The sequence below is a fragment of the Opisthorchis viverrini genome, assembly GCF_000715545.1.
Source record: "Opisthorchis viverrini unplaced genomic scaffold opera_v5_39, whole genome shotgun sequence".
Taxonomy (NCBI): domain Eukaryota; kingdom Metazoa; phylum Platyhelminthes; class Trematoda; order Opisthorchiida; family Opisthorchiidae; genus Opisthorchis; species Opisthorchis viverrini.
The window spans coordinates 905340-928854 of NW_008751696.1; the positions used below are offsets into that span (position 1 = coordinate 905340).

The 23515-nt window shown below is 43.1% G+C and overlaps 1 protein-coding gene across 1 annotated transcript; it reads left to right on the plus strand.

The window, feature by feature from the left end:
• Window positions 1-429: 429 nt before the first annotated feature.
• On the plus strand, window positions 430-21736 carry T265_13139 (hypothetical protein; the record flags this gene model as incomplete). The annotated part of the gene is made up of 9 exons (XM_009167390.1): window positions 430-652; window positions 683-973; window positions 11329-11551; window positions 11655-11709; window positions 13491-13553; window positions 14895-15064; window positions 16096-16226; window positions 19301-19530; window positions 21501-21736. The coding sequence occupies 9 exons, from the start codon at window positions 443-445 to the stop codon at window positions 21661-21663; spliced, it is 1536 nt and encodes a 511-aa protein (XP_009165654.1).
• Window positions 21737-23515: the final 1779 nt, after the last annotated feature.

Sequence of the window (23515 nt, forward strand, 5' to 3'; positions counted from 1 at the left end):
CAAGCATACTACTACTACATAAAGAGCAGTACCACATCCTTTTTTCACTTATACCTTTCAAGTGAACGACAGCCGCTGACCGACAAGAATGAAACCGACCCGGAAAACTTGGGTAAAAACCTCGATCCTGTGTATCAATCCGTGAATCCGTGAAAACCTATTATGAGGGCTTGAGTTCGTTGAACTAGACTTTTTTTTACTGCATCACTGATTAAACCCTGTTGAGATGCGTACATCCAATATTTCGCGTCCTTATGGATGTTGACCCTAAGATAATAAAACGTACACAAGACACTCTGGGAAAAATCATAAAGAAGCCAGTATTGACGGACAAACTTCTCTCAAGGCCTCCTTTCCGGTTTTTACATGATATTTGCACGACGGTAGGCCTAAACGTGGTTGTCGATTAGTGAAAAATTAGTTTATTAGGACAACTGGTCTGATGAAAGGTCTGTTTAGTTCAGAAGAATTGAACGCTGACAATGTAAAAGATAAAGATTCCAAGCTGGCTTTTCTTCAGAAGCTTGTGGATTATTTATCAATCGCCCACGGTTATGTGATACCTGTGCGTATCATGAGCGTAATCGCGGGAAAAGAACCGGAGAAAACCAATGAAATGCTTTACTTGCTTGCCAGTATAGTTAACAAAGGAGTAAGTCAAGTTTTTTAATGCTATGTCCAGTTGGACAATGAAGATTGCGTCGCTCGCACGCAACGTGGAGATGCAAGGCAATTACACAAGAAGGGGCGAACAAAGCAGCAGGAAATCAACACCTCCGATCAAAAACAAGGTAAACTCGAGGCTTCTGCTATTGAAGCAGATCATGGTGATCGTCATCCGGACATCACTGAGAAGCCAGACAAGAAGCTACCTAATGATAAGTCCAAGCAGACCGAACATTTTCAAAAGACCAACGTCCGTGCGCGTCCTAAGGAAAACGGGAAACTAACACCACAGCTAGTTGAGCAGAAGGTAGATCGTATTTGCCTTGGTCTCAATTATTTTCACTTTTGATTCCTCCAACGTGAATGCTCTTTTAGCCCCTATTCATCTTTCCATGTTTTTTATGTTGTCTGTTCCGAGATTCCAGATATGCCCCCCCCCGCGCGCAATAAACCATCTATGCGGCTTTCAATAGGCGCTTGCTTTGTTTTTATGGTGTTGTTTGGAAGAAGCAAGCAAAAAGCCGCTTCGAATCAAGCCGGATACTTCAAATTCGGGTATTATTACGACGCCAACGGACTCTTGCTACACCACTGCGTGCACCAGTAATTCAAACATCCTATGCTATTCAACTGATTGAGCATGCCTCACTGCTTTGATTAAAACCAGGGTCATACAAAACCTTAAGAACGAAGACTGTTGTTGAAATATTAAGAAGATGGTCAACTAACTTAAACGTCACGATTTATTTCTCAAACAGCTTGAACTGTAACATGACTGACTTTCTCAAAGTCCATATGACTTTGTTTAGTCTTTGGTATTGCAGCGGATGAGTGTGTCTTGACTACATGGCTATTTGCTACATGTTGTCGCTCTGAGGTTCGGATTCTTTTTATGACCGGCTTCACTTTACAGTGAGACCACTTTAGAAGGTCTACGCCTTTTAAGAACTCGAACGCTCTATCAACCCCTTGTCTAATGCTAACAAACAAGAAACCGGTGATAGGCATTTTCGTCTATCGAGCTCCACTAACTGTATCACTGTTTTTTTTAACTTTTTTTTAACTTTTGGTGCAAACATTTCGGCAAAACCGCATAAAACATCACATCAGGAATAAAAAAACTTACATGAATCTTGATAGTCTATACAACTCAATGACTGGGCATTTCTGCAACAACAAACTGTCGACAGAACCTGCAGAAACATCAGTTGTCATGTGACAGCCACAAGCAATTTTATAATTCGAAACTTGACCAACTCCATCTTCAAAGTGTTGCACAACTGGATCAGCAACAAAACTGGATGATGGAACGCCAATGGAGTCTGTTTGGCACATCTACATGGGCATCCAATACATTTCGTGGACACTTAACCACAAGGGCTTACTGTGTCCCTTTCGTATCATCAAGAGAAATATTAATACCACACCAGTGAGCAAACTCACTAATGAACACAAGCATCAATACAGACATGTTAGCAAAGCAATATATATATATATATATATATATATATATATATACTAGACCAGTAGATGTTTTTTAGAGGTGTCACTTACCCATACTCAACCACGACTCAACTACGACCCAGTCAGTTTACCCTTACACCAGTTGCAGTTGATTGCAAGAAAAAATTCTTTAAAAGTGCCACAACTGGAAACATCTTCCCCAGAGCAGTTGGCTTTTGTGAATATAATCTCATAGGAACGTTGTCCTACTTTCACCAGAATCCCCTCAACGCATTTCGTGTCCCATTATGTTAAACGTGGCCAAATCACCGCGGTTTAATTCAATCTGGTAAACCACACATATATTACCGTCTTTTCTGTTCTTTTGAATGTTAAAATACACAATTTTGCCAGTTAGCTGCGCCTATGTTAATATCATCATTCATTTTTGAAGAGCATAGTCACAAACATTAAAAGTGAATGCAAGCGACGAATGCGAAAGGGTAACAGGAGAATATGGGAGAGAAGAGAGAAACGTCTCATTCGGATTCATGCCAACAACAGTTTCAGTCATATGAGATGAATCTCAAGGTATGTAAAAATTTTGATTTGGAAACACGCTTCTAAAGACCAACAACCGAAGAAAGGAGAAAAAAATGTTGAATGCTCTTCAAGGCGCGGTAGACGCTAACTCAGTGAAGACTCGCAAATCGGGCGCAAAGTGTCCGTCATACTGGGTCTGATGTGAGATCAAATGGCAAAAATGTACATTCAACGCCATATGCCACGCATAAAAGTGTCATAAGTATACAGAGAGCCCAAAATGGCAAGCAAACACAAGTCACTGACTGCGACCTTAGGAAGTCCCAGTCCAATAACAGTCTTAGCGGAATGAGGAAAGCAGATCCCTCGATAAGAGATGACCATCGGTTGGTGAACCAAAAACTCGACATCACAACCGATGGTATGTAGGGCTGAGATTATGGCGAGGGAATATTCATCAGCACAATATTTCTGCTTCTCATTCTACACAGTCACCCCACGCCCATTCGAGACTATGCTGACGTTTGTTACAGTTGCACGGTGATCTCGAACAGCGATTAGGTCGAGTTTGATGAAGGACGTCGAAATATATGCTCTCAATTCCTCAAAGACGGTGTATCCCAGTCGACGGATAAGTTTTGCAAGTTCCCTTGCAACCCGATTATGACGAGTACATCTGGCATCATGTGTGATCTAGCAGGATTGCAAAATATGCACCAAACTCTCCGGTTGGCCACAGTTTCCACGACGTAAGATTGTCTGGCCACCATGACCATGCCGAGCGCTTCTAACTCTTGTCCTGAGCAGGTTGCATCGGAGGTGGATACCGCGGATAAATATCCGTGGAAACACTCGTTTTGGAAATACGAGCAATCGAGTCGAGAGAGGCAAAGCGACCGATTCTCGTAAACCACGACCGTCAACGTTGTTGTGCAGACCATCACCCCAAGCAGCCACCAGCTCTTGCTTGGTGTTTACGCATGCATCATGGACTCGGATCGGGAGGCCGAGATCCCGAACAATTTTGCTAAATGCGGAGTCGTTGACCGCATTGCGTAGTACTCGGCACTGAGTAGAAAGGAGCTTCTCCATACGCGTTTTCCGCTGCGTCGGGATTGTTGCACTCAGACTTGAGTTACCAAGTCTCCCATGTTTTTTACCAGCATGTATGTAGCTGATCGGTGTGTCCTTCGGTAGACGTAGCCAGCCACGAAGATATTGCCTTAGGTATTTGTCCAATCTTTTGAGCATGTTTCGGTCAACTTGGCCAACCACGGGCAAATATGTCAGCCTCGATATCAGGTAGTTCCTCGTGATCTCCATTCTTTGGTACAGCTTCAACAGGGCACGCGTCACCTCTTCGAGTAGTTTGAGCAGGTGCTGTCGGTGGTTGAAGACCCCCTTCCCCTTGGGAGTAAATGTAATGCCCAAATATGTTACGGTGTCTGTCGGACCCAGAGGAGTTATTAGTTCCTTGGCGAAGCAAAATGGTTCGACCAAAACTGCTGTTGCCCGATGTTTCCTGTCCCCACAAATAGCCATCACTTTCGTCTTCCGGGGGTTTATTTTCATACCAGCTCTTCTCAACTCGACCGCAGCAGCTTCAAGCACCTCTTTAGGGCGTGCCTGACTTTCTGCTCACACGACTCAGTCGTCAGCGAAGGCAAAACCATCAACTAAGGTGTCATGAAACTGGAATATCAGTTGCGGCATCGATAATCCAAGAACCTAATCCACTGCCATAATGAATAGGGAGAGTGGATCCCCTCGCCTCACACCTCTGTGGCAGTGAACCTCGGAAGCGGGGAAAACTGCTACGACATTCTCAAGCTAGAAGTGACGGTGCTCCAAACGCCTCGACATATATGACGATTGTGTCATGCGAAACCGAATCGAACGCTTTCGAGATATCAACGAACGCCAAGCTGAGGTTAGAAGCAGTTGTTGAAGAGTGACGAAGCATTGCATGCAACGGCGATGTGACTTCCAAACAGCCGTCTCGATGCAAAACTGCAAACGTAAGTGAGGACTATTGCAATCTACGACTCCAAAGATCAGCAAGCACCTTATGGAAGCAACGAAAACGAACGCCAGCTGAGGTTAGAAGCAGTTGTTGAAGAGTGACGAAGCATTGCATGCAACGGCGATGTGACTTCCAAACAGCCGTCTCGATGCAAAACTGCAAACGTAAGTGAGGACTATTGCAATCTACGACTCCAAAGATCAGCAAGCACCTTATGGAAGCAACGAACAAGAATGGATGACACGGAGATCGGTCACAAATGATCCGGTGATGTCGTATTCGGGAACTTCGGAACTAGGGTAATACGGGCACGACACAGATTTGGGGGACAACCCCCAGATAATACCAGTAGGTTGAAATACCAAGTAATCATGTTAGCAGTGAACCGGCAGAGTATCCTGGGCGTGAGCTTGTCGAGGCCTGAGGACGAATTGCCCATTGAACGGATCGTACGGCCGACTTCCTCTCCTGTAATTGGATCGGTCAAGTTTCATTCGGGTGGTACTACTATGCGACTTGGTCGGTTATCCACGTGCTTTGGAGCTGAGAGCACCTGTTTCCAATACTGCTCGAAATCCATAGGTAGGCCGCAGTTACTTTTGTATAAATCCTTTCATGACCCATCGAGCACAGCAGACGCTGAATCGTTCCGTCTTTGGTGGTATAGGGTTTGGATGGCAGCGTAGATGGCTCGGCGGATCTGCTTTCGGTTGACCGGGACCCGATGGGGTAACTGACGGCGGCATCGGGATACAGTTTTCCAGGTGTATGGATATGTCCTGGAGGCGTGGAGGTCCAGAAGCGACAGGACTTGTTCCGGTGTCATGATGCCAAGACTACAACCCTCGCTCACGTGCCAGAAGGTCAACACTAGCAAGCGACCTGTTAGCGTGGGATTGCAAGAGTGACACGGCGCAATCTACGGTTTGTTTGAACCGTAGTCATCGGCTTCTGACGAGTATACCGCCATTTGGCCGATAGTCTGGTTAGTTCCATCAGATGCTGATTCGTCCTGTTGTGCTTGCCAGTTAAGCACCCGTAACCTGGTTTTGATGCTGATAGCTGATCGACCAGGAAAATACTGCTTCAGTCCCGTGAACAGTGCGGTTTGCGTGCCACAAGATGGATATAAATTTTTATCTAGGCGCAAGAGCGATTGTAACTCTTGTTGGGACCAGCGGGTACCGGAATACTTCACACGGCTAAGCTTATCTGCATTATGCTGGGTGGGGTGTGCGTGCCGGCGATATTGACTTGGGCCACTCTTCGTCGGAAAAAGGCGGGAACAATAAGCGCAGGCCAATTGGACAACCAAGATCATGCCAACACCTTCATTGTTGTGAACTCGATGGTGGGCTACCAAGCCAGCTTTCGATTTGCAGCACTTGCCACATTCCTCACACGTGAACCCAACGAGTCTCTCCTGTGTACTGGTTGGAACTGGTGCGGAGGCGCCAGATGATTCGTAGTGTACATTATAGAAAGTAACCAGCACTCTGAAACCAATCATGGTAGTTGGCCCTGTCTGGAGTTGCCAAACTCTTAGCTCACCTAGACTGACGTCCAGGCTACCCGGTCGGCACCACGAGGAGGTGGTTCAGCTCGCCAGGAGTAATGATCGACTCCTTTTAATGCGCCACGGAACCGATAAAGAGATTTTACCTAACTAATTTGCTACCCACCAGCGGTTTGTGGACAAAATTGTGTACAAAAAGTTTGAGAATGACGAAATATAGCTTGACTTCTTTACGACATTTCATTGTAAAAAAGATGGATGCGTTTGTGACTCCACGTCCGTTCCTCGATTGCATAGCGGATCAAGTATGCGACTTGTATAATTAAAAATTGATGCTTCAAGGATAACCAGATAATTCCAAAGATTTTCAGCATGGAATGATCAAAATATGACATGTATAGCCAACATGCCTCGGGAGCTGTGGTTAGAAACGTCAGCGGCAGAATTTACTATATTGCATGGAACAATCTCCAAGGTTCAAATATCCTACCAATTATCTTGGTTGTACGGGTTAACTTTCAGTGACTTAGCGGCAGAGGCGGACCGCTGAGCAATACCCATTAATATTATGTTTTCAAATGGACCTGTCGGGTAGCTTCAGAACTGTTCACACTAACTTATCTTACCGCTTCTGTTGTGCAACTTCCTAGAAAGACGGTGACGCGATTTGTCCTGTGGATGAATAAAGTGCAGATAAATAAAAGTGACAATTGTTCCATTTGTGGGACCGTTTCTCGTCAGCTTGCGCTGATCAAGTTGAATAATTTGACTTCAACTCTCTATTTTGTCTCTTTGTTGCATTAAGTTAGGCATAAGTTTTTCGGTAGCAATGAACACTCACAGGGTTTGACAGAATCTGCCCAAACTGTGCACGATTCGCATTTTCCCTGGTATTTATTTAAAGACGGCCATGCCTTTCCAGCATACATACGTAATTTCTGTTCTCAAGTCACCGGAACTTGACATTGAGCTGACCAAGGCAATGCGACAGCTACCTGCGAAATCTAAAATTTGGAAAAACTCCATTTGGTAAACACTTCAGAGAGAATCAAGAAATATCAGTGATCAAATTATCAAGTCTTCCTTTTCGCTTCGCATTCAGTAGAGACTTACTGGAAATCATTTTCTGTATTGTGTGGATCAGCTTCACTCAACTAAAAATTGGCTTAAGCTTATTGGTAGATGACGTCTAAAAAATTGTACTTTTACACACCGCTTTATTGAGAACCAGTAAAAAACGGCGGCGCTCCCCTGAGACTTGGCGAACGAGACAGAAACCCTTTAAAAAGAGCACATAGTTACGCGTTCCAAAGGTTTTAGCCTAAAAAATCAACACCAAAGGGAGAATGGTCTGTTAATCAGAAGTCAGAATACTTAATAGGCATGGCGCGTATTACGAAAATCTATTGAGTGATAGTTATCAAGACTCTTTCTAACATATATGTTCTAATGCAAGCAAACAGCACACTTAATAAGAGTTTGGAATAATGAGTGATTTAACCACTCTATAGCCTTTTTCTGAGCAGGCACAGCGAACAAATAAAGTCGATTCGTTAAGTTACCTTCAGATGGGCTGACAATCATACCAATGCGTGTAGAAAAGTGTGGCCGAGTTGAGTGTCCTTGGGCTTACTTGGCGCCGTTTAAATTTTTTACGCAGCGTAGACAACATATATATACTGAAAATGGCTTCTCAGGGCAACTGGGACGTCAAATTATAACACCTTATTCAATAAACTGGGTTTTGACTTCAAATTTTCCCACTATATATATGTCTTTTGCACATAAGGTGAAGAGCTCAGAGACTAGAAATGCTTGAAAAAACCGTGAGTTTGCACGCAACTGCCAGCACTGTCTTGCAGTGTAACGTCAGTGGGTCCAACAAAGCGAAACCGATATTACATCGAAGTAACCATATCATAGGTAAAAATCAATTACACTTAATAATATACTAATAATCGCCCAGTTGTAACACCCTTCTGGTGCCATGCTACCATGCTGCTTAAAAGAAGCTCGAGGGCTGAGATTTCGCCAGGCTGATAGGAGCAGTCGAGATGCAGAGGTTGGGTTAGAACCACAGATTTTATAACCAGCAACGTCGAGCCTTAACCACTGAGCAATCTTGAGCTCCACCTAAAACGGTGGAATTATGCTGATTTTATATCGTGGCCCGACCTCAAATTCAACTGAGTGGTAACGTTGATTCACAGTTTGCACAGTCTGAATCACCATGCACACTTTAGTCTGTGCATGCCTAAACCGCACGAAAATCAGAGCTGGACTGCTTAGATTAATTGGTCTGCAATGGAACGTTACATGCCTATACAGTGATGTGTTTGAAATCAGTAGATTTTTCAACAATACGCAGGCTAATGAGAGCTGGGAATACTGCCTCTTCTGCCATCGTTCTCAGAGCCATGGACCTGCCACTAGGCACAAAGCAGTAGGTAATTCCAAACTAGCGATGAACTCGTTTGAGAGCCATATTTCTCGTCATTTCCAGGTGCGATCTTATTTAGAATACCCATCAAAATATATAGTTATAGAGGTTCCAATAAACCGGTAAATTGAGAAAAGAAAGAATCAACGCAATACCCAGGACTGACTGTGTGAGGTGTGAAGCGCACCGAATGACCTTTCGGTCCGCTCTTATTCACTATTAATGACTGCAGCATTGTTGTTCAGAAAGCCATGCATCAACTAATGGATTTCAGATCTTCGAGCCAACTACTAGATAATGGTTAATTCTAAAGCAACACTGCTGCGATGATTTTTTCCTGACTAATGACCAAAGGCAATTATCGCATTTACTACTATGGACTCAATAAAAAACAGTTTCAAAATTCCATCTTCTCTGTGCTAACCACACACTCGTTCTTCGGGCCAGATTGGTGAAGTTTAACAAATGTTGTGCAAAGCACTTTGGCATACTCAATTCATTGATTTACCCTTCCATTAAGGCTTCAGAGCGGAACTGAAGCTTCAAAAATGGTTGAGATAAAACTCACCCTTATCGCCATAATCAACCATGCCGAATAAGTGGATACAATGAAGCGTAGAGTGTACATGGAAGTGGTTTGGCATTTCAAACCGACAGACGTCCGTCAACTACCAATGTTTGAAAGACCGAATTGAGTTGAACTGATTTCAGGCCTTATTCCGAGTTTCAGTCAATTTTCTCATTTTTGCTACACAAGTTTTCGTCGATATGATCTTCGCTTTGTCAACGAAATTTACGAAAGCATCACACTATGGATTTAACACATTTATTCACAGCTATTTTCCACCCTTTAACACGTCAATCCTTCCACCAAACGTTCCACAGAACCAGACATTTACAGCTGTTGCTAAATCAGAATTCTACATGGATCTAAACTAATATTGTCCTTCCCATGGCTCATGACCTATTTGTACTCGTAACCCAATGCCCTATCATTGTTGCACACGGTAACGTAAGAGACGTTGGTGAATCGCAATTTTTTGCTACATATCAACAATCTGATGAGTCCGTACATTCAAACCTGCTCTACATCCACCCAAGAGCTTGCTTCCGACCAACAGCACAAAAACGCTGCGCGAATAGCCACCTCGGTTTTCCACTACCTTTATCCGTGCCTAGGTTCACTAAGCTCGTCCAGAAAAAGGTATGAAGCAGATGCGAGCACACCAGTCCTACCGTGTGAGTCAGATGTGACCAGAGTGGAGGCGAAATTCGTGGTCATGTATTCCCGCTCCCGCTGCAGGTCCAGGATGAAGAATACATTGGAATCAACTCTAATAGTATGTGGCAAAACTAAAAGGAACAGTGAGAAGCAAAGCTGAACAGTGGTGAAACATTACCAGGAATGGCATATTTAGTTAGGGTTATCCTCAACATTTCGGGCTTCTGAAGGATGGCTGAATTGTTGAACTTGGTGATGGAGCCCCTTTAACATCGACAATCATAGCGGAAGTGGTCATCTGTAGAGACCACATGCCTCTGGCTTGGCGACGATTGTGAGTGTAATACGTGATAGGCAAAGTAGGATCACCATGCTTCAATGCATTGTTTTGGTTAGGTGTATTCAAATGTGTATTATCAGGATACAAAGAGTGCAATTTATTAAAAAAGATGTGGTTGATTCTCATGGTGCTCCGCCTTATTCACTGGGAGTCAGATGAATTTCAAGCCGATAGATTGGTAGTTGTCGAGCTCATTCAGGCATCATTGATACGTTAGGATAACAACCCGAGTAAGTCACCAGTAGTATAAGTTCAGGAAGAAGACAGGACAGAATTACTGGTGGTCAGTGTGCGTGAATGAGGAATGTTCCATGCGCGTTAACTCCGGAATGAGATGGGGGCCGCAGGAGTTAAAGTGCGTGAACAGAGCTCTTTCGGTAACACAAAACGAGATAACGCAATCTTATGGCATTCGCTTTGGTCACGGAGGTGGTGCAAAGTCGTATCAGTTTGAGCATGAGTGCTTTCCGTAAACCACCCACAGATCCAGGGTTTTTTGTTGTTGTGTAGTGTTGATCGGGTGTTGGCTGATTATACCACTTATCAGCGTCTGGTTACCGTTGCAACAGTCGATTACAGTATGGCAGTACTTTCTGCATCACGTTGACGTTTCACGAGAGCTAGGGGTCCGTTATGTTGTTTCACATATTACAAACGAGCCTATCATTATTTGGTAGCTTGTATGCGTGACTATTCTGAGTGTCATTTTCTCATTCCTGTGCAACCCAAGAACTTCTTCAACAGGGTGAACGTATGCCTGTAAAAGCCATCATCTTCAGTGTGGACACCTTTCGAACTAACCTCACTGGACAGTCTGAAATTTTTCCAGTATCCGTAGATTTTCATTTTGAGAGTTCCCAGAACGTTCATTCCCACGGCAAACTGCAAGCATGGGGACTATTTTGTGTGAACAACTGGATTGCAATTATTCTGCTGGTAACCCAACTTTTAATTTATGGCATCTGCGCAATGAAGCATGGGTTAATTGTCAGTGATTCATTTCAAAGCCTAATGATCGTTGCTTGAAGTGGCAGCAACACTGTCTCTGAACAAATACTCTTCTTTACTATTTGGTCTGATGGAGTCTTCTGTAGCCTGAATCCCTCGCTTAATTCCTCATTTATCCCTTCTTCAGCTGCAGCTTAATGGAGACTCAAAAGAACGTACGAAAACTGAGAGCGGTCGACTTAGCAGCCATGGTCATGGACAAACTAGTCAACAAAGCAGCCGAAGTAATTCAACAGCTGAGAAATTGCGGGAGGATGGTGGCACACCTTTGACCGCAGAAGCAGAATCACCCACACAGGTTCGAGTTTCAAGACCTCCCTCGGTGAAGGGAGTCCACATTCGAAAAGATGGTATGCAAACAATTGTTTTGACCAGACGGCATAACTTTTTAGTTTCCCATGGTGTGTATTCACCATGCAACCTAACACATTTTTAATATCTCCTTCATTTTAGACCCATTGCCCTCTGTTTCCAGACAAGAGGATGGGAAATCCGAGACACCACCCAAGTTAGTTTAACCAATGGGGATATATCCCTTCCGTTTTTACCATTGGTGTTATTGACATTACCTGCGTATGTTAGGTCAACACTGTACACCCAACACTGTTTCATTCTATCCGGATTCGTACTTCGCAAAATTCAAAGACCTTCTGGTTCTAATTAACGGATGGTAATCTCTTCCCAGTTTGAATCAAATACTGTTCGCACAAATTCGTGAAGTCACTGGACTAGGCATCGCTTCTGTCTGACAATAATGGTACCGATAATAGGAAAGTAGGAGGAACTTACGATTGTGAATTCGCCGTCTCAAATTGACTGGTTCACGAGACATCTGCGCAAAGCAGACAGTTTTTTCGGGGTTTTTGTGTCAGTATGCAGGTCAGGTGTGCAGAAGTTTCCTGAGACTGACCAGCCCGGCCAAGTGTGTTGACACACTCGCCGGCAGTAATAACTCTACGAGTGAGCATTGCCGCTTGAGCTCCAAGCAGTTCAGCGATTAAGGTGTAAACTTACTGCACGGAAGGTTTGTGGTTCAGATCCAAATTCTACACCTCTAGTGCTCCTATCTAGACTCAGTCATCGTACTTTCCTCGGGTGACATGGCACCTAGGTACCGAAAAGATGTCGCAGCTGAGTAAAGTAGTGTTGATCATCAGCTTCTTCAACTATCTTACCGCATTTTTCAAAACAAATGATGATCTCTTTGCTCACGTGATTGCCCAACGTGGACTCTGTAGGCTGCACAGGACACGCGGGTGGCATGGGAACGCATAATCGGTGAAACGAAATTGGTGAAACTTAAACTTGAGATAGCATCTTCACCTCAAAAGGAAAGTACTCGTTTCATTTTCAACCCTATCTGACGTTGTGAATCGACTTTGGTTTATATTCTTGGAGGATTCGAAGTTTCCGAAAACTGTTAGGATATAACATTTATTTCGGCAAGTGTACGTTCGAGAGACTCTTGACCTAGCCGATCCATTTATATCTGCGGAGTTTCCGTAGCACTTACCCAGAAGAACGAGGATACAGAAACTCAGGTTACGTTGATCCAGGCATAGCGTGTTGGTAGGACGTTGGCCTTAATTTTTAGTGGACTGTCGCTATGACAACTACATGTGTGGTTATCATGCATTCTAGACAGCCTGACATTGATACGTGTGCCGTGTTTCTGACCCCATTTCTATGTTGGGGATGGAAAATAGAATCTACGGTCCTTGTTTGTTTAAAGCAACTCACGCACCAGAAGGATTGGTACGTACACACTCATCTGCGTGAGGAAAGCAGCATGGTTTTGCAGCTGCTGTATAAATTCGGAAATTTCAGGCTAGCTTGTCACCTTTGGTAACATTTCTTCTGATATGGACCCCGAGACGGGCCACATCAATGGCTAGGGACATTGTCAGACATAGCCCAGTCGCGCCCTCAATGGCGCTCGTACATCAAAGCTATTGCCTTCAACGCATAGCTCCTTTTCCAACCCTTCCCCCACTTGACATCCCACCGACAGTGCACCAATTTATCAACTCCCGCCCCCAATGCGCAGCTACCTACCTCCTCCAAATCATCGGTGAACGAAACTGCGGCAGCTACAACCACTGTACGACGAGTACGCGGTTATTACAGCTGACAATGATGATGATAACGATGAGCACTCAGATTCCTTAAAATCGAAAGCCGTCGGATCGCTTCGTTAAGCATAAACTACGAAACCCGGTCGGCTAGCTGTTTCATTAGGCTCATACAGGAAACAGCAATTCGTGAAGTTCCTTCTCTTTTCTGTTTCAGTGCTCGGTTAGCTCCACCCCGTGTTCGAAGACCAACAGACTTAACGATTGATGACGGTGCAAGGTAAGTTGGGGTTTTGTTTCAGTGAAACTATGGAGTATTCATACTTCGTTGAGTTTTGTCTGCCTTTCAATAAAGAACAATCGATTAGTAGGAAATAGGATGGAGTACATAGTGTGTAGCTAGTAAGTCACCCTAAATGCGAAGCTCCGGGGTAGACCAACTTTACGGCTGGAATTCAGTGCACCATCCTTTTTCCTTATATCACCATTAGAAATCCACTGTAGGCCTCATGTCATAGGAATCATGATTTTTGCAGTCCTTATTTCATATTCGGTTACTGTGCTGAAGCATAATCTGTACTAGATGTCACCCAAAGTGAACTAACATGGTTCTCACAGCTGCGTAGGAAATTTGCAGTCTAAGTGCATCGCAGTGGAGTGGAAAATTTTTAGGTATGACAATTCGTGATCGTTTTGAATGCCTTTGCATACACTATCATCCCAAAATTGCTGTATTTGTTGTATCAGACTTGTTTGCAGCTGCGTAGTAATGCGTCAAAAATGCATATTCTTCAGGGGTAGCCATAGCTTCATAAGTACTCATCGGCGGCTGACGTAATCAGTCAAAATCAATCTCTCCAGTGAGATGGCCGTTGCACGGGGTTGGCCAGTGAATTAAGCTGTGTAATATTAAATGCGTCTGGATTAAAAGCAGGACTAGCATCCCATGTGAGGTGGTGGCAAATTTACTCCCTTGTTTGAACGTAATTTTATAAGGGCCGTAGAAAATTCAGCTTGAAGTATTCGAACCGGTTAGCAGTGATTAATGTAACTTGTAGCCTGATTTAGTCACCGCGAAGTGTACCGTTCGCGTTTTAAAAACATTCCTGACACGGGTGATTTAGTGAGCACCAAGCAGTTCCTTTCGTTTCATGATAAATTGTTCAGTCAATGCCGTTCCCATCGTCAAATAGGGCTGATGTTCGGTTCGAATAAAAGGGGCAAAACGAGCTCAATTTAAAAATCAATAATTGTTTTCGACAAACGCTTTTAGCCAGTGAGTTCACTAGCAACCGGAACGGATGCTCTGACGGATGATTTTAGTTTGTTTATGCTTGCAAGGGGGTACAAAGTTGGGATGTGGAAACCGGTCAGTCGGCTGAATGTAAGACGCCTCGGAAATTGAATGGCCTTCCCACAAAAAGCCAAATTGGTGCTCAACACAGATCCTAGTGGATATTGATTATGAGGTTTGATGAACCGATTGTCAATAAAGCACCTGAAAAGATATTTAACCAAAGTTTTGGAATGTGGCCCAGAAACCTAAAGGTGAGTAATTATTCGTTGATTGTCATACGTTTCCGATAGTTTCAGCAAAACAAGGCTTGACAATTTTTTGTAGAATCACAGGCCCTTCTGCACCAAGTGTTTCCACACTTATTATACCCGAGGCGCATCAAGATTCCGAGGATGATGACGCACAATTTGTGATAGAGGAGACTGTTTTTGCCGGTAGCGCTCTACGACCGAAACTGGGTGACGGAGATGCAGATGAGAAACAACAGGATCACGGTGAGTAAACCACGCTTTCCCGAACAAAAAATATAACATGTTGAGCAGTTCGTTAAGTGAGAATATCGAAACTACCTTGGGCGGAAACTTGTGGTTGTTTCTGTCCTCTTTTATTGCAGCAAAACCCGTTCTGATTGTACGTTAACTCATGTCACCTCTTCCCATATTAGCACACATTCTGCGCCTGATGGTATTTTTATTAATTTGTATAGTTTTCTTTGTAAATGGCTATTCAGTTGTTTTATACGTCTGCTTGGAAACCCGAGATAGGTTTGAGAACTTTCCAGGTCGTTATGTCGCAGTGTTCAGCTAACGTATTTTTGTCATACAAGCGTTGTCTCATAGCTTCGCGTGCTGAACGTTGCTCAGTAATCCTCGTCTTACGAATTTTGCTTATTGATCGAAGAACCAAAGACCTTCCCCCTATTTTTTGAATATATATATATATATGTATATATGTATATATGTATATGTGCATATATACCTTGTGTATTTTTACGGACTTTAGAACAATGAGTGAAACCATAAATCTCAGTGACATTCCTAAGGCAAAATGTAGTCATACTTTAAGTCGCGTTAGCTGCATTATTTCTTAAATACCATGTAATTTCCTAGACGAAAGATTTGTTAAAGATTCTGTAGTTACGTAAAACATTTCGAGATTTTGCCAACCTGATGATGTTGAAGCAAGAGAAAACCAGCATCTGGTGGTCCGCAAATTTTCATCAACCCCTCCATGTTACTTACTAGAAATAACAGTTTGAAGACTCAAATGTCATGTGGAATGAACCAAGAAGTAGTGTTCAGGCTGTGTATTTGTTTGAGTGAAATCATGAACGGGGAGTTTAATCTAGTTAAGATTAAATCCATCTCATTTCGCACGTGGTTTCTTTATTTTACAGCACCTAGCTTACCGTTTTTCGTTTTTTTATATTTGATAACAGGAGCGATTCACTAGCAAATCCATCGTCTCTCTAATTTTATTCCATTGAGATGACTTCTCCCTGAGTTAATGTTAATCTCTCCCCTAGAAATCAGACCGCTTTTGCATGTGTCAATTTTCTTCTTTCCCCAACCAGGTGGTCTTGTGAAAAAAATGCTGCAATCCAAAAAGGACTTCGAAGCGGGGAACATTTTATCGCAGTCAAAAGTTGATCCCCAGGTGAGTCTGTAACATTGGTAGCCACATAGTTTCCGAAAGTTTGAGACCAAATGTTTTCTTCATCCGAAAAATTGACGCTTAATAACTTCGAGAAACTGGTAGTTCAAATCCTATACTGCATCAAATTAAGTCAGGTGTAAATTTAGAAATCTGTAGCTAAAAGCTCTCGTGTGGAAAAATATGATACAGGAATTCTTCCCTATTCCGTCAAAAAATAAGGGGTGAAATAAGAGTAAAAACGGTGCATATATACCTTGTGTATTTTTACGGACTTTAGAACAATGAGTGAAACCATAAATCTCAGTGACATTCCTAAGGCAAAATGTAGTCATACTTTAAGTCGCGTTAGCTGCATTATTTCTTAAATACCATGTAATTTCCTAGACGAAAGATTTGTTAAAGATTCTGTAGTTACGTAAAACATTTCGAGATTTTGCCAACCTGATGATGTTGAAGCAAGAGAAAACCAGCATCTGGTGGTCCGCAAATTTTCATCAACCCCTCCATGTTACTTACTAGAAATAACAGTTTGAAGACTCAAATGTCATGTGGAATGAACCAAGAAGTAGTGTTCAGGCTGTGTATTTGTTTGAGTGAAATCATGAACGGGGAGTTTAATCTAGTTAAGATTAAATCCATCTCATTTCGCACGTGGTTTCTTTATTTTACAGCACCTAGCTTACCGTTTTTCGTTTTTTTATATTTGATAACAGGAGCGATTCACTAGCAAATCCATCGTCTCTCTAATTTTATTCCATTGAGATGACTTCTCCCTGAGTTAATGTTAATCTCTCCCCTAGAAATCAGACCGCTTTTGCATGTGTCAATTTTCTTCTTTCCCCAACCAGGTGGTCTTGTGAAAAAAATGCTGCAATCCAAAAAGGACTTCGAAGCGGGGAACATTTTATCGCAGTCAAAAGTTGATCCCCAGGTGAGTCTGTAACATTGGTAGCCACATAGTTTCCGAAAGTTTGAGACCAAATGTTTTCTTCATCCGAAAAATTGACGCTTAATAACTTCGAGAAACTGGTAGTTCAAATCCTATACTGCATCAAATTAAGTCAGGTTTAAATTTAGAAATCTGTAGCTAAAAGCTCTCGTGTGGAAAAATATGATACAGGAATTCTTCCCTATTCCGTTAAAAAATAAGGGGTGAAATAAGAGTAAAAACGCAATAGGCGGCGTACTTGCGGCTGACAGTTTCAGCTGTGATGTTTGCTTCATTTCACATGTTAGGTGAACTGAGTCATATCAAGCCATGGTTTGGCGAGTGATGACCAGCTTACGGTTGAACACTGCTTGCATCAGTTGCTTAACATGTGCGACGAAATTAAGATGATTTCATCAATGACTCTTCCTCTATGACAAACGAATGGACGCAGACCCATACCTGGGTTGAAATCATCCTATAGGAAGTTACAGAGGAGCGCTAAAAAGTTCTCCATCTGACTCCGAAGGTTGTCTCACAATTCGACACACTTGGCGAATTGTTTCCGCAGTTTCTGTAACAATTCAAAAAATTATGATGCGTGGCCGTTAAAATACTGTCCTTCTTTTGAAGCTTTTCTCAAGATTTAGGAATGGAAAACAGCCAGAGGGAGCACGATCAAGTGGGTACGGTGGATGCTCCTTGCAGCGAAACCCTTCTTCCGTTTCGTAAGCTGTGTGTGCAGATGCGTTATCTTGGAGAAAGGAAACCCCTTCCCGTAGTTTCTTCTCCGATTTTCTTTGAGCTTCATTTAATCTGCTAATAAGGTTGCTGAAAATCCGTCGACAGCCCACGACCGGTTTCGCCCTTTTTGGGGCTCATCAGGTAGGCGCAGTCCCCTAGTTTTCGTCATCCTTATGTTCTACTTGAACCCGAATGGCACAAAATAAGGTCTCGTGAGACTTATCTGGAACTAAGCTGAACCTTTCGCTTATGGTGTACCAACTAAAAAATGATGCGGTCTGGTCTCCCGTCTGAAAATCTTCCTTTTGAAAGTTGAAATATCACTTTTAAACAGTTGAGTATGGTGTGCAATCTTCAATGTAAATTCCCATCATGTGTTCATAAACTTCGCTTGTCGATTTGTTCTGGTCGAGTGGGAGCTTCATGAGTGTTCGTAGCTCCACACAGGAAAACTCCATTTGCTGCTGGCAGAGTTAACTCTGTGACCTAATACGAAGTATTAGGTCTTGGCATTCAAGTTTACAAATGAACAATATTTCCCGTTACAGTCACCAGGTAAATTTCAGATTTCGATAACTAAATCAGAAAGAGGAATTTTCAGCAGCTCAATCGTATGAGTGACCCACTGAGTAGAGGCATGGATGAGGAAGGGAATACAGATTCTGTCCGAGCTCATCCAGCTTAGCAGATTGTGTTTGCAAACAGGCAAAGCGTAGCTAACAAACACGTCTGGATAGCTAAAGTCTGGTACTTCGGTTTCCAAGACGAGGATATTCCAGAAATCCTCTGATTTTCGGACCATTTAGGGTTTTTATTCCCACTACTTCGAAATTGTTATTTTCTAAAGTTCCACAGAGAAAGAATGCGTAAAATAAACGAGAAATAAAAAAATATGAATACCGTAAAAACCAGTGAATTATAACACTCTCAGAATACTATCGGCACTTGCTGTTTTCCGTGGATAAGTTACTACTGTACGTTCCAGTTTAGGCTATGAAAAGAGTTGGGGCGATTGTACATGATCGTATAAAGTCAGCTGGGTACTGATGGACAACAGAGGTTTACGTTAGGTCTGCTCTGTCAGCGAAGCCTGTTGATTGAATGCAGTATCACCCTCAGTGAAAAACGAGCGTAATTTACGCTGGAGCAAACAGCGGTTGTTAAAAACACAGGACAGTAGCTATGTCTTCGATGGCCGCAAGGAATATTGTGAAGTGCGTAAGGTTTTTGGACCACATTCATTGAAATCAAGGATAATCGGTGGCGACTTAAGTCCAACTGAGTGAATAAAGGCACTTGTCACCTTTTAAGTAAACGGCTATTCGAGGATTCTTTTTCAAAATCTAGCTCATTGCAAAGGTCATTCTGTTAAAATTCACTCCCAACTACCTACTTTCCAAAGGGGTATATGAATGGAGAGCTGGATGAAGCTACCAGACTACGTGAACGAGCCCAAATGGGGAAAGATATCGACCGATTATGTCAGTCTCTCCAGTCCTTGTCACGCTCTGCACTCCCATTAGGGAAATTGATGGATTTCGTTCAAGAAGACCTGGAAAGCATGCAGCAAGAGTTCGAACGATGGACTGCAGAAAATCGGACCCTTAAAGCTCGATTACGTGAGGAAGAAAAGTGAGTTAACCGTCTGTTCCCAAGTCAGATTAATGTGATTACATTACATGTTTTAGTTGCATAGGACTAAAGTACCAACCAAAAACTTTCAATCGAAGTGGATAGCGTAGAGTTTCATTAGCTTTGTCGTTGAGTCATTTATCTCTGACCTGCTGGTTCTATTCTAAGGTGTAGCTCTTTCTGGTAAAGTGGCTGAAGTCAGCATCAGCGCGAATCCACTAAAGTGAACAGGCTATTTCGTTCTTCAGCGACTAAACTTGTACTCCAGCGGGAACTTTACTGAAGTATTGTTAACAGGTTGTAGGCTCGAGGGTGCTAAGTTGTGAGAGACTGTAGAGTGGGTTGTGATTTCGGACCATCCTCAGAATTCAGGGTGTTTCCGTCTAGGCTTGAGAATCTTGACAGTGCCTCAGCTCTCGAGCTTCCTCCAGGTTGATTAGAGCGCTCCAGTGGATGGCTTTTAGCGCTGAAACTCTATCATCCCTGGTTGGGGTGTTGCGAGCAAGCTGTAGTGATGAACCAATACAAAAACCATCCCGTTTTTGTTCACTCCAGGTTTCAAATGGAAACAGCGCATGTGTTGTGTGGCTAACATCGATTCTTACTGGATTACAGTGTGTCTCCAAAGCGACAGGCTTTTCGGTTCACGGGCATCGCAACTTCCTGTAGAATTTAGACCATCCAGATAGACCACCCTCCTGAACAGAAGGTGTAAGCCTAATCCATCACACATGACTAAGTGCTTAAACCCTAGAGAACATCCCAGTAGAGACCTCTTGAGAGATTACCGTACACAAGGAAGAAGAGTTAAAGTAATTAATGGATACGCTGGGTAGAAGTAGGCACATCGCTTTCAGAAAAAAACTGAGAGCTTCGAGTTTAAAAGCGTAAAGTTCGTTTCCCTATTCAGAATGAGACAAGTTGACTACAACGAAAGGTCCTTCCTCAGACCTGAGTTTCGGAAACCCAAAGGTCAACTCCAGTTTGATGGCGTTCAATAGTCTCACTACGTTTTTTATCAGTAACGCTAGCTCAGTCATCTACAATGATTAACCGCTGTCAAGACTTCACAGACTTGGCCATCTTTTTTTAAACTAGACTTAATTGTAATGGTGAACGGCTCTATCTCAAGATTATTACCAGGAACTACTCTAAGGGAGCAAGCTCGGCAGTCAAATCTACCCAGCAAACGAACTTTGGCTAGGAAAATACAGTATTTGGAGAATAGCACAAGTTCGTTAGCACCGAACTGGCAACGTAGTTCTGGCTTGTTTACCCACACTGCAGTACTACGACACACTGATTCACTGCCGTAAGTAGAGATCCACTTGGACAATGTGATGCTTGAATGTGCGATCGCAGCCAAATGGATAGTTTTGGCATGACAGCTGTGAGAAACATTCTGATAAGTGGAACAACTATGCTAACTGAGCATGAAAATCCCTCCTCCTAGCTACCCTCCCTCTGCGGCATTGGACGGCCTCTTGGTGTCCCTTTCGGAAAATTTACGCTAAGGTGTGTCATTTCCGCCCCACCAGCTTGTGGGTAGGTCACAAGTGTGACACTAGTGTACGCCGGACGCACCCGAACTACCACTTTGGGGTCCGAACCCACAGTTAATTGGATCAAAGCATCAAACCGACGCCTTTAGCTTGTCACCCAGGAAGACTCTAGCGACCTTTTGAACACTTGGTGTGAGGTTCATGAGACCACTGCTCTCTACACTTAATGGAAGTCCTCCAAAGCGCCAATATTCCCCCTTGCTAGGAAAAAAATAACCGATTGGAGAGGGAGCAAGAGGTTTAAGTTGGACTTCCTAGGTCGAATATCCATAGGTGAATTGAATGTACTGGTTCGTATTCTGACTAAATCTGTTGTAATTATGCACCAAATTCACTTAGATACACATAGCAGCTTTGAAGGTTAGCACGTCTCATCTTCCATTCAGACTATGCCTATGGTTGTTTCAGCCTCACTCAGTCGTCGATCCAACCATTACGAGCTCAACTTGCTGAGTTACAAAACTATGCAGCCGAACAAAGAAAAGCAATTGCCACGTTCAAAGCAAAGATCCTCTCTAATGATGAACGAATCCATGACATGCTATCCAGGTCGATTGAGAAGACGTGTTGATCAATCAGAACACTTTCACAGACACACTTCGGTTTTGGCATTTCCAGAGTTTATCCTGTTTGAATAATACAATGTTTCTCCTCTAAATGTTTGTTCACTGTGATACATCCATGTTGGACCCACCAGCACTATGTTACGGAGACGGAGAACTAATAATGTAAGCTGTGTAGGTTCAGTGTTGAATTTTTCATCTGAAAAGCAGTGGAATGTTCTGGATATTCAAGGAGAATTGTGCAGCTTTTCTGCTGTTTTAGGGAACCTCAACAGTTTGCACATGGCTAATCTGGATGGGGCTTTACAAGTCAACTCTGAGAATCTAGCCGCATATGCCTGATAAACAGTATGTGTAATTTCGACCAGTATAATATACAATGTCAGCATTCTCGCCAGTTATATTACTTCTACTTCGTTCGCAGTACCCTTTCCCGGGGCACTGACTATGGTTCGAACCGAACCCCGGGATTTCAACTCCCCGTGTGTAAGTTTGAGCAACTTGACAGTGCCTCTACTCTCGTGCTTCCTTCTGATGGCATGGCAGATACGCACTAAAGTGCTTTACAGCTAAACTATCACGAACGTTTCTTATTAGGATCATTTTTCCCGTTTACCCTCCCCACTATTGAACACGCAATAACTGTGTGGGTAAAAACGCGAATTACACATGATATGGTTACCTTCTCAACTGGATTTTTTGGAGCACTGTATTTCAAGGAGATTGAATGGATCTTAAATCCACGAACAAGCCCAGTTTGACTGATGGACAACCGCAGCTGCCTATTGTATGTAGTAACCTATCTTGTACCCAGCACAAGATACTTATACTTTCCGTCTGAGTGCGCATTGCCCACTACCAGTGGCAGTTTGTTCAACGCACTGGAATAATTTTGGACGAGCCGAAAGTTGGACGGGAGAGTGGTTTGATAACTGTTAGCGATTGGAAAATCCCACGTGCCCGCAACTCGACAGAGCACGCTGTTACTTGAGTTGCTGTCAGTTCCCGGATTTAAAACTGTGGTTATCGAGTTTTTTATCGATAACAATATTTCCATACTTATGTCACCAAAAACAAACTTTCGACTTCTAGTGAAAATTGTTTGAAATGAAAATATCCTCAACTATGACTTGCTTGAAGTGGATGCTCTGACCTGATCAAGTTTATTCCAGTAGAACGGTGAACCGCTCGAACATGATTCGACTAGTTTCAGAGGCTTCTCGTNGTGGTTTGATAACTGTTAGCGATTGGAAAATCCCACGTGCCCGCAACTCGACAGAGCACGCTGTTACTTGAGTTGCTGTCAGTTCCCGGATTTAAAACTGTGGTTATCGAGTTTTTTATCGATAACAATATTTCCATACTTATGTCACCAAAAACAAACTTTCGACTTCTAGTGAAAATTGTTTGAAATGAAAATATCCTCAACTATGACTTGCTTGAAGTGGATGCTCTGACCTGATCAAGTTTATTCCAGTAGAACGGTGAACCGCTCGAACATGATTCGACTAGTTTCAGAGGCTTCTCGTCTCTGCCTAGCTAAGATTCTAAGGACACTGTTTACGCTCTGAACACAGGCCTAATTCTGCGGACAAAAGTTAGGCGTTAGGTGTAGACGGCTCATAGAGGCAGACCAACTGACTGGCCAGTAAAACTAACCCGTTTTGATTGAATGCCGCGGAAATGCGAATGGCCTTCGATATACCAAGCATAGTGAAATCACTATGAAATTTCAGAAGAATGTCAGAATTATCCAGTTTGTCCGGCATAAAGGTAGCTTAGAGTACGAAATGTCCATTAGTAACCAGGCGGAAGCCATACAAATAAAAGCCTCGGCTGACATGAAGGCCGGTGGATCTA